The sequence below is a fragment of the Ranitomeya variabilis genome, chromosome 3 (assembly GCF_051348905.1).
Source record: "Ranitomeya variabilis isolate aRanVar5 chromosome 3, aRanVar5.hap1, whole genome shotgun sequence".
NCBI classification, from domain to species: domain Eukaryota; kingdom Metazoa; phylum Chordata; class Amphibia; order Anura; family Dendrobatidae; genus Ranitomeya; species Ranitomeya variabilis.
In genome coordinates, this window is record NC_135234.1 from 138,379,468 (window position 1) to 138,392,231 (window position 12,764).

Sequence of the window (12,764 nt, forward strand, 5' to 3'; positions counted from 1 at the left end):
AGGGCTGGGAGCTCATGCCACACACAGTACTATAGCTCTGATAGCAGGTAATGCAGAGAGCTGCCAGGCGGTGGCCGAAACCAGCGCAGCTGGAAGTGCTGCACAGAAAGAACCAGATCTGCCAGTAGAAATACTAGTATGGGGGATCAAAAAATAAAGAAATAAAGAAAGAAACCTCAGGATGACATACTTCTGCTATAGAAAGGTTTAACAGCACTTTTGAGCAAAATGTGTTTTAGTGATGGAGAACCCCTTTAAAATTAACACTAAACTTAGAATTAAATAACAAAAGAAATTGGAAAGATATTCTTGCCCCCACTCAATCCTCCAACCTTAAAGTCTGAGTCCTCGCAGGTCTTCCTCCTCTTGTAATCCACAATTCAAGGATAGCATGATCGCTGCCTCCTAAATTCCCAGCCACCTATAGTTCCTTAACTATTTCCTCCCTGCTGATAAGAATTAGATCCTAGGTGGCAGATCCTCTTGTTCTCTCTTCTACCTTTTGAAAGATAAAGTTGTCAGCTACAGAAAATAAGAATTTTCTGGATGTATTACTTTTGTCTGAGAGAGATTCCCAACAAATATCTGGATAGTTAAAATCTCCCATGATCATTATGTCATACTTTTTTAGAAAGACATCTGATGTAAAAAGATTTCATCAAGAGACTTCAACCCCAAAAACAATTACTGCGCTTACTAACACACAGGGCAAGCGGGAAGAGCAGAGGCCAAGTGCCAGAATTGAAGCATCTAATGGAGCGGCTGAGGGCTGGTGTTATTAGTCTGGGAGGGGGCTTTATCCATGGACCCTTCCCAGCCTATTAGGATCAGCTCACAGCTGTCTGTTTAGACTTTGCTGGTTATTAAAAAGGGGGGACCCCAAAAAAATTAGTGAGGCCCCCCTTTTTAATAACCAGTAAAGGCTAAAACAGACAGTTGTGAGCTGATATTAATAGGCTGGAAACTTTTATGGATATTAGCCAGAATAACAACACCAGCTCACATTTGTCCGCTTTGGTTGGCCGGTTATTAAAAATAGTGGGGAGCCCACATCATTTTTTAAATTTATTTACTAACAAGTACAGTAAAATATACACCCAAGGCACTGCTCCACTCCTCCACTTAGACCTCCGCCTCCTGGTTCAAGACTATTAGTTTGAATTCTATAGGCTATTTTAAATCATGATCCTATTCACATTTGTTTGCAGGGCAATTGTCCTGCTCTTACCCCCATCTTGCTTTCTTTTGCAGCCCACTAGCCCTTACTAAGACCATTGTACAGCACCAATGTTCGGGTCCCCATTGATTTATATGGGGCTTGGGTCAATTTCTGCTACCTAAATTAAACATTTTCTCAAGTTCAGCCGAACCTGAACTTCTACGGATTCGCTCATCCCTATACACTTCTCATGAGGTGATATCTGGTCTGCAGATAGTGGCTTCTGTTCCTCTAAGTAGGGAATTCTCCACGACCACCACACTCCTTTTCTTCTTCACCACAGCACTTCTTTTTCTCCCTTCAAGAGGCTTCTGATTGCTTAATGGAGTGGTCTTTGTGGGAAAGCACTTTTTTGATGTACATCTGGTAGTTGTCCTGCGTGAGAGCCTGGTAGCAGTTCTTTAGCGGCATGGGTACTGACTGCCTTCTCATCTTCCTGCTTCTTTGGGTCACATGCTTCAATTTCTCTTCTTCTGCAGGTACATTGAAAGGGGATTCTCTTGACCATAATGAGTAGTTATTTCTACTCTGTCATTAGCTTCTGCGGGAACACTGAAAATTTCTTGCAACATTCTGAAGAAATTCTTCTGCTCTATCAAGGATATGTAAGTACTGGTTGTAATCCCAGGCAGTGAGGTTTCAGCATCACATTTAGGGTTAGTAAATAAGAGGTTATTGCTTGAGAAACAATTTAAAAAATATATTTACTCAATATGGAAAATGTTCATTTTGTATACTGAAACACCCCCTTAAGGCTTCTTTCACACTAGCGTCGGGCTCGGCCCGTCGCAGTGCGTCGGGCCGAGGTTACCGACGCTAGCGTTGTATACACCGCACAACGGGGGCAGCGGATGCATTTTTCCAGCGCATCCGCCACCCCATTGTGAGGTGCGGGGAGGTGGGGGCGGAGTTCCGGCCGCGCATGCGCGGTCGGAAATGGCGGTCCGTCGGCAGCAAAAAACGTTACATGTAACGTTTTTTGCTGCCGACGGTCCGCCACAACACAGCGCAACCGTCGCGGTGAAAAAACGCATCCTGCAAGCACTTTTGCAGGATGCGTTTTTTCGCCAAAACGACGCATTGCAACGTATTGCAAAAAACGCTAGTGTGAAAGTAGCCTAAGCCTAATGTGGATACTTCCCTGTGCCTCAACATGTTATTTAGGTACCAGTGTTCACCAAAGGTTTTCTCTGCTACAACTCTCTTGATTTGACTCCTGATGTTGCTTCTGTATGCAAAAGAAATATTGTAGGCAGTCAAGATGTGGTAGGAACCAAAGAAATCCAAGAACGTAAGCAGTAAACCACGGCACTCTAATGCAATGCATCCATGGAGACAGTTACACATGTGGTAACTACCTCACCCAGGCCTTGAGAAAGGTCTAGGAATAGATCGAAACACTGGCTGTCATTCATGTTTTGGATTCTAAACCAACGCTGATCTCTCAATAAAAACATTTCTACTTTACATTACATTGGAGTGCTGTGGCTTATTGGTTACATTGCATCTGTATGCTACTTGTCATGACTACACATTCAGCCAGGACTCCAAGAATGACTACAATAATGTTGAAATAGCCTCTTCAGAAGGAACAGAACTCCCACGCCACCCACTGGATGAAGCAATCCTAGAAGTCATTATCGACCCTTTAGCTTGACTAGCTACATGACTTAGGATAAGAAGCCAAACTAGACATTCTATTTGCAGACACAGGTTCTGAGGTGGGACCACTCCTTGGTGCAAAGCAGGAAATCTGATTTGGCTAGCTGAGTGGCCTCTGTCTGGAGGTGTAAGGGGAAACGTTTCTCCTTGCAGAGAGTTCAATCTGGGTACTGCACCCTATTGTTAAGCACCTATCCCAAATCTGTGCCTTGCTTCCCTCTACCCCGGTTTACTGGACTCTGATGTGTTCCATGTTGGGCTTTGCAGATGGCCCAGTGTCATCCCATGTGAGCATCTGCCCAGGCCTATATAAATATCACTGAGACACACCGTGTGTCATGTCATTAGGACGCAGTCAAACGGCCATATAAAGCGGACAATGATCGCATCGCAGTGCATAGACTGACCAGCGGGTCTCCTGACCCGAGCATGACAGCTGTATAGAAATGCATGCTGTCAAGCTCGAGTAAGGAGAGCCAACGGTCAGTCAGAGCAATAGTCGTTTGTGTTATACGGCAATCTCACTGAGCCTTTACATTAAGACTTCCGCGCTGCTGGACCTCATACTGCACTCCATCCACCCGCCTGCGGTTTCATAACATCGTCCACCTACCTGCGGTTTCCTGAAGTACTCCGCCTGCCTGCAGTTTTTCTGGCGTCCTCCACCCACCTGCGGTTTTCCTGACGTCCTCCACACACCTGCAGTTTCCTGCACTTCGACTGCCTGCGGTTTCCTGATGTTTTCTGCCTGCCTTCAGTCTCCCACACTCCGCCTTCCTGACTACGGTCTCCTGTTCCTCAACTGTCCGTGTCCCTCTCCGATCTACTGCACTGACGCCCGTGGTCCGAGAGCCCACACAGATCTCTGGCTTGGAGGATCCACCTCACCTGGTGAGTCATAACACCTATCTTCATGTCAGTTAATGCTAGCACTGTCTATTCTGAAATAGCGACATTGGGATTTCCTGTTGGCCCCCATTATAATTTTACAGCAATGAGAGCAGGGCAAGGGAAAATTAAGGACCTACCTATTATCACATGCATTCCAAGTCTTGCTAAATGTTTTGCAGTGTAGTATCCTATGCCTTTTGCACCTCCAGTGACCATAGCAATTTTTCCATCTTGTCGAGGGAGAACTGCAAGAAATCAAACATTGGTAAATACTTTAGAGCAATTACTTAAGAACAGACATTACCTTAATGTTACCAAGTTGTGACACTGCTTCACAATCAGTTCTTATGGTGTGTATTAAATGATCTAAGTATAACCCAGTAATTATGAGAATGGTCAGTGCAAGATTATATTTCTATTGTAAGTGGCACACATCTGCACTGCACATATTTAATGTCATTTCATATATACCGTATATCTCTATGACGCAGCATCTATCCAATTACTGTGACACAAGGAGTCCTTACACATTTATTAGACATAACAAAAATAAGGAAAAATGAATATAAATGATGAGTCAGAAATATTGAATTGTAATTGTATTTTTGACATTTTCTTCCCCACTTTAGCTTCTAGAATAACAAATATACATTAAAAAGGAGTAATTAGAAACCGTGATAGGAAAGGCTATAATGAATTCTAAAAATAGAAGCCCATTTATGTTCTTGTATTATTTAAATCGGTCCAAAGTCTTGAGCCAACTTCTTAATATATCTTAGGGCTCATTCAGACATGTGTTATTCTCATACGAGTGTCATCAGTGTTATTGAGGTATAGCACGCATACCCATGATGGTCTATGGGGCAGTTCATGTGTCTGACTTTTTCCTCTGACAGAGTGGTCTGCACACAATCAGAGACTTGTCCGATATTTATCCGAGTGTTGCATCAAACTTAGCAAAGCATGTCTATGGGTCCATGAATAAAATCACAAAGCACTTCGAGACCATCCGTTAATGTCCATTTTTCACGGACTGTTTGATAGGAGAAGATTGACAAACCATCATCAGTTTTTTTTTCCATCTGAGAAAAACTCTGACCAAACTCTGATGGTAAAAACGGACACTGACCAAACGCTGATGACATTCTGTTAAGAATCATTGATGAAACTAACAACCATTTTTAGCATACAAGAAAATTCACTGAAGTCTGAATAAGCCCTTAGGAGCCCATAACTGAATGCAATGTATAAACAGTATTCAGAAACCTCATAAGCTCCCTCTAGAGAAGTGTCCCGAACCTTTCTTATAGCGAAAGCTCTGAGAGATGGTTGCGAGCGATATTCAACGCCACAACCCCTCCACAGTAGTGAGACCGAGAAAAGTGGGATCAAGACAGCCAATGCTTCCCCACAATAAGCACGCCATGACTTGTGCCCCTTCCTTTGTAGGCAAGATACCTACACCCAGAAGGGCCCACTTTACCCCGATTCAGTAGTCTTACATTAAGCACACTTACCACACTATTGCATCCAGCTTCAAGTACCCCCCTGACTGGTATCATATCACCTTCATATAGGGAAATTATATAGGGGGACTATTTACCCCACTACCACCAATCATATGAGCTTCTAGATCTACTCAGAAAAGTCTACATATGGAGATCTGCTCTTCTTAGCGGTTTGCCAGTTTGGTGCTAATGTAGCAAGCTGGCAGACAGCTATGAGCTAAACATCATGGGATCGTGAGCCACACATTGGGGACCCTGTCCTAGATGCAGCTGCAGACAGGCTAAATGTTGAATTTGGAGATAATTTGCAGCCAAGTATGATAAAAAAAATCTAAGATACAGCTGATAAAAGATTATACTGATAAATATCATAAATTGAGTTTACCTACTAAAAATAAGAACTGATTTTGTTTTTACACTATGACGTAAAAATGACAGGGCAACATTTTCAGGCCAAGTTCATAATTAAAGCAATACTAAATGTGTATAGTTTTGTATATTTTAATCGTTAAGAAAAAGCTTGGTTAGTGTCACCATTTTTCAAGACCCACAATTTTCTAATTTTTCAGTTAATGGATCGGTGTCTTTTTTTGCTTGCACTTTGTAATACATGGGACAATTCTGGAATTTCAATTATTATTTTGTTTATAATGCTTAACTTACGGGTTGAATAATTCTATATTTTGATAAATCAGACTTTTAAAACACAGAATATGCTCATTTTTATTAGTGGATGGCAAAAGGGGGTTGATTCAAAATGTTATTTTTTTACATTTTTTTTATATCTTTACCACCATTTTTTTACTTTTAATTTTCTTTCATAGAGTCCCAAGGGGCCTTGAACTGGCCAGAGCACCAAGATGATGATGAATGGGACCTTAAGCAGGTCCCAGACTGCCATGGCATCTCATCAACAGCCCATGATTGTGTTGTAGGCTTTAAGCACTATACCAGTAAAGCGCCACTTAAATGGTGTTATGAGAGATTGACAACAGCATTTAAGTGGTTAAATGGCAGTAAATCAAATATGCTAATCAGACTTCTCGGTGTACCCTTGGTGTGTCCTAGAGGCTCAGTGCACAGTACTGCCCACAGGTTTTCCAAATTGGTGATTGACAGCAGTGGCTATCAAACAGAATGGTGCACTGAGCCTCTTGGGCCACACCAGGGGTGCACAAAGTACCCCAATAAATATATTTAAGTAAACTTTCCATTTCTGTACAATGAAGTCAGAGATAAGAACGCTAAATATGCAAATTTTAAAAGGGGATAAATCTCTTACAAGGCAATGTGTTGAGTATGTATTGCCAGCTTGGGATCCCTTTAACATTTGTAAAAATCCCAACACTAATAACAAAGAATAAAACAATGAATGCTAACTTCAACTCAATCTAGTAATTATATAAAACACTTTGATGCTAAACAGTAGCAAGTCAAGACATTGCAGAGGAATAATAAACTATATACAAATAAGTGAAAATAAACACCGTCCTGGTAGGTCATATCAGAAAGAGGTAGGGTCAGTGTCGGTCTGGGGTGCTAAGGGCCCCCCAGTAACACTGACTTTGAGGGGCCCATTTTTCACCTGCATACAAATATTATACTACCCGTGGTCACAAATTTACCTATATCCATATATATTAATAAACTGGGTAGTGTGGTTAATGAATGCTGAGATGCTGTTTTTTTCTGAACAGAGTGAATCAAGTGAATTATGCCAAGAACTGCCCATTTAGTGGGGTTAGGGGCCCAGATCTGCACAAGGGGCCCACCAGGGGATTCCCCTGTTACCCTATGGGCCAGTCTGAGCTTGGGTAGGGCAGATTTTTAATGATTCAGCTTTTTATCATTCTTACTTCAAATAGACAGATTAAATAAATGTTACACATAGCACATGTACAGTTATCAGATTTTCTGTGTCGCCAGATATGAACAAGTGAAGCACCAACCGCTTAATATAGTCTGGACTTTCTACTTTTAATTCTGTGAGAATCTATAGGGTTAAAGGGAACTTGAATGGGACCTGTCACCAGGTTTGTCCCATTCAGTATGAGATAGGACCAGTACCTGTAAGCCCTGTAATATATGCCCCCAATCCGGCCTTTTATAATACTCACCTGGGGGGCAGTTGGGTCCAATGGGCGTACCGGGTTTTGGTCAGGTGCCTCCTCAGCTCTTGCGATGCCATCCTCCTTCTGTGCTTTGTGTGGATGACACATCCTACATCACTCACACAGAGTCCAGAATTACGCTCCTGTGTAAGAGTGCTTTTGTGCCTTGACCAGGGCAGAGTAAAGTACTGCAGTGTGCATGTGCCGGGGCTCTTTGGCCTGTGCACTGACAGGGCAAAGAGAAATTCGCTTGTGCAGGCGCGCGATGTCGTGGACACTGTGTGGATGACGTGGACGCGTCATTCACATGAAGCACAGAAGGAAGATGGCATCTCAAGAAGAGAGGAGGCACCAGAACAAGACCAGCGTCACCTGTCGGACCTGACGGCCTCGTGGGCTATATGTTTTAGAAGAAAAACATTAAAAAACTATAAATCTTTATCAGAGAATTCTACTCTGTTTCTTTCATTGTAGATTGTAAGCTTGCGAGCAGGGACCTCTCTCCTAATGTCACTGTTTAAATTGTCTTAACTTGTATTGAATTTATTGTCTGTACATGTCCCCGCTAATTGTAAAGTGCTGCGGAATATGTTGGCGCTATATAAATAAAAATTATTATTATTTCTTCATTTATAGAGGTTCAAACAATAAAAAGTTTTATGGTATAGCTTCTTTAAGAGCCATTGCTTCCACCTGGTTTCTGAATAAAACACTTACTCTGGAAAAAGAAAAAAAATACAGCTCCACTCTGTCTCGCTTCAGGCAACAGGGACTTCCATCACAGAGAGCGAATATTCTACATTGAGGGTGGAGGAAGCATGAGAAGCAGTCTGAGAAAACCCACAAAACACAAGTATTTTTAGCTTGCAGAATGCTTGCGTTTTCCAAGCAATTTGAAGCATCGCTTGGAAAAGTGATTGACAGGTTGGTCACACTTATCAAGCATAGTGCTTGACAAGTGTGACCAACTTTTTACAATTGATGCTGCCTATGCAGCATTAATAGTAAAAGATAGAATGTTAAAAATAATAAAAAAATAAAAATTATGTTTATTCTCACCTTCCGACGGCCCCCGATCCCCTTAGCGGCGCTCCTGGAGGACGTCACGGTCGCGTGACCGTGACGTAATCCCAGGTCCTTCGCGCAATGCATACCTGGGAACGGAAGCCGCCGCGTGCACCGCTGAGAGGCGGGAGGACTCCAAGGGACCATCAGAAGGTAAGTATATCCATATTTTTTATTTTATTTTTTTTTACAGAAATATATGTAGCGCCCCCACTGCCGCAGGGCCGAGGGGTACCCGGTACCGGGCCTCTGAGTCTCTGCTCTGGGGTTGTCACGGTGGCTAGACCCGGTCCGTGACCCTGCTGAGGGGCGTACAATGAAGGTGGTGGTATGGGATGTCGTTATGGTGTGGTGAAGTGCCGCTTGCGGTAAATAACGAGGACACCAGGTTGCAGTCTCTTTACCTCTTTACTGAAGGCTTCAGGGTCCTCAGTCCGGAATACGGTTAACCAGGCTGCGCAAGTCCGGCCGGTCCGATGGCACCTCCAGAGTTCCCTTTGCAGGTGGAAATCTGTGCCTACCTTCTAGCGCTGTGTGTTGCGGTCCTCCCCTGCTGTGCTCACGGGATAGTCCCCACAACTGTTGTGTCTGTTTCTCGTGTTCCCTCACAACTCGATTCTGATGTTCTTCCATGTCCCCCAGATCTTATGGATAGGACGCACCAGTATGACGGGGAGGCTCGGAGCTCTTCCGGAACTCTAGCGTCGCCCCACTCCTGTTGTTACCCCCCTGTGTCTTCCTAGGTCAATTGGGTGAGACAGCCCGCCTATAACTGACTGTCCTGCCGTAGGTTTGAAGTTTGGCCTGGAGCTCTATACTTCCTCGGCGTTCCGGCCACCGGTTATGCGCCTCAGTAGGATGTTGCCTCGTCTTACAGCACGACTCCTACTGGTATTCTCCTTGTTGCGTTGATCTCGTTTCTCACTTAGCACAATATACCTCGCTTCTTGTCCTTTCTTGGGGTACCGCCGCTATATCGTGCAGGCGCGGTCCCGTAACGTTCTCTCTGGTTGCTAGGCCTCTGTCAGGATCCCACCCCTGACAGGGACCCCTCCGAATCTTCCCCTACAACACCCTCTGCCACAAGGTGTTGCCTGGTTCCAACCCAGTCAGCTTTCTCATCTAACTTCCTGCCTAACCCCCAGTTTTACCAGATTGTGAGGAGTGGCCTAATACATAGAACCCTTAGCTCCCCCTGGAGGCCAGACTGTGAAATGTATGTGTCTGTGATACCTGGTCAGATGAACTCCTTCAGTGCCATCAGACGTACCATAGCCCCCCCTTAGTGGCGGAGCAACAGTACTGCAACGACCAGGACTCTGGGGCGCTGCATATATATCCCAGGGCCTGAGTCTCCTCTCCTGCTGACCCTGCATAACATCTGCACATGAAGTGCTCACTTTACGCATGGTGGGCATAGCCACATGCGTAAAGTGAGCATTTCAATGCAATCGTATGGAGGCAGAATCGCTGCGATTCCGCAGAAATAATGAACATGCTGCAGATTTTACCGCTATGCGATTCCGCAGCAGAAAAATATGCAGCATGGGCACAGCTAACTGCGGAATTCCATAAGATTGCATGGGAATTCGGTTTTTAGGCGTTTTTATGCGTTTCCGCTGTGGCAAAAAATGCGGCAGAAATGCATAAACGCAACATGGGCACACAGCCTAAAGAGACTGGCTGCTTCAGATAGAGCATCTGTGTTTGAAGGGCTCCCTAACAATAAGTTACTTAAAAGGTGTCATGTGGCCAAGTGCTCCAGTAATCAGTTATAATATGTCAGGAAAACTGGTAACAATTATTTCATGTCCTTGCAGTTCCACAGTATAGAAAATGATTCTAATTGATGGTGTGTAGCTTATAGAAGCCCCAAGTACTCAAAAGTGAGGCACTCTTTGTTGACACTTTCCCCTCTGCCTGATAGGTAACGGTCCTGAGTGGGTACCCCCTTCATTGACTAAGAGAACCATAATATAGTATGTGAAAATCTATTTATGTGAAGAACAATCATTAAGATTTTCAAAATGCTCATCCTTCAGATTATTAAATGTTTACATTACATGGGAAAAAATCAGCATGGATGATGACATTGCTTGGTATGATCTTTTGCCAGATCTCTCTACACTTGCTTTCAAATTAAACACTACACATTAATATATTTGAGAAAAGACACAAGTTACAAGGGAAAATGATCACAGTTTAAGTTGACTTCTTGTTAGCAATTATATGCAGTGGGTACGGAAAGTATTCAGACTCCTTTAAATTTTTCACTCTGTTTCTTTGCAGCCATTTGGTAAATTCAAAAAAGTTCATTTTTTTCTCATTAATGTACACTCTGCACCTCATCTTGACTGAAAAAAAGAAGTGTAGAAATTTTTTGCAAATTTATTAAAAAAGAAAAACTGAAATATCACATGGTCATAAGTATTGAGACCCTTTGCTCAGTATTGAGAAGAAACACCCTTTTGAGCTAGTACAGCCATGAGTCTTCTTGGGAATGATGCAACAAGTTTTTCACATCTAGATTTGGGGATCCTCTGCCATTCTTCCTTGCAGATCCTCTTCAGTTCCATCAGGTTGGATGGGGAACATTGGTTGACAACAATTTTCAGTTTTGTCCTGAGATGCTCAATTGGGTTTAGTTCAGGGCTCTGGCTGGGCCAGTCAAGAATGATCATAGAGTTGTTCTGAAGCCACTTGTTTGTTATTTTAATGGTGTGCTTAGGGTCATTGTTTTGTTGGAAGGTGAACCTTTGACCAAGTCTGAGGTCCAGAGCACTCTGGAAAAGGTTTTCATCCAGGATATCTCTGTACTTCGCCGCATTCATGTTTCCTTCAATGGCAACTAGTCATCCTGTCCCTGCAGCTGAAAAACACCCCCATAGCATGATGCTGCCACCACCATGCTTCACTGTTGGGATTGTATTGGGCAGGTGATGAGCAGTGTCTGGTTTTCTCCACACATACTGCTCAGAATTATCTCTAAAAAGGTCTATCTTCATCTCATCAGACCAGAGTATCTTATTTCTCATAGTGTGGGAGTCCTTCATGTGTTTTTAGCAAACTCTATGTGGGCTTTCATATGTCTTGCACTGAGGAGATGCTTCTGCTGGGCTACTCCGCCATAAAGGCCCGACTTGTGGAGGGCTGCAGTGATAGTTGACTTTGTGGAACTTTCTATCATCTCCTTACTGCATCTATGGAGCTCAGCCACAGTGATCTCGGGGTTCTTCTTTACCTCTCTCACCAAGGCTCTTCTCCTACGATTGCTCAGTTTGGCTGGACAGCCAAATCTAGGAAGACTTCTGGTGGTCCCAAACTTCTTCCATTTAAGGATTATGGAGGCGACTGTGCTCTTAGGAACCTTGAGTACTGCAGATATTTGTTTTTAAACTTGGCCAGATCTGTGCCTTGCAACAATTCTGTCTCTGAGCTCCTTGGCCAGTTCCTTTGACCTCATGATTCTCATTTGGTATGACATGCACTGTGAGCTGTGAGGTCTTATATAGACAGGTATATGCCTTTCCAAATCAAGTCCTATCAGTTTAATTAAACACAGCTGGACTCCACTGAACCATCTCAAGGAGGATCACAAGGAATTGGACAGCATGTGACTTAAATATGAGTGTCTGAGCAAAGGGTCTGAATACTTATGACCATGTGATACTTCAGTTTTTCATCTTTAATAAATTTGCAAACATTTCTAAATTTGCTTTTTTTTCAGTCAAGATGGGGTGCAAAGTGTAAATTAATGAGAAAAAAATGAACTTTTTTGAATTTACCAAATAGCTCCAATGAAACAAAGAGTGAAAAATGTAAAGGGGTCTGAATACTTTCCGTACCCACTGTATGTCTGTATTATAGCCATCAGTCCCAAGCTGACTGTAAGTCTAAAAACTAAAACTTACATTATTAAAGGATTTATGATACTAATGGTGCGGGAACCTGTATTGCATTTAAGTAAAACCAGTCAGAAACTATATAAAGTCAATTCACAGGTCCTGTGGACACTGTACATGGTAGCCTGATGGCTCTTAATAGGGCTGCCATGGACAGGATTAAATCTAAACACTCCATCTACCCGATCTCAAGGTCATCCTGATCTTTACGCTTCAACACATCTACATGGATATGGACTTACAAAGGGGTCTCTGATACAGCATCATGTAGCAGGTTGCTGGCCAGTGGAGCAGGCTAGTAGAAAGGGTTGTCAAGCGGTGTAGTTACCAGAAGGTCAAGGTCAGGGACAAAATGTGATTGTAAGCAGATTGTCAAAATACAGGCTGAAGTTAAAAAAACTGAATA

At 43.2% G+C, this 12,764-nt stretch overlaps 1 protein-coding gene across 2 annotated transcripts in view; it reads right to left on the minus strand.

The window, feature by feature from the left end:
* DHRSX (dehydrogenase/reductase X-linked) overlaps positions 1-12,764 on the minus strand; it is a 531,490-nt gene that overhangs the window by 445,448 nt on the left and 73,278 nt on the right. For both annotated transcript variants that reach the window (XM_077294696.1, XM_077294697.1), the window contains exon 2: positions 3,910-4,017. In XM_077294696.1, the coding sequence (XP_077150811.1) occupies positions 3,910-4,017 (108 nt within the window). The remainder of the gene's footprint in view (positions 1-3,909; positions 4,018-12,764) is intronic.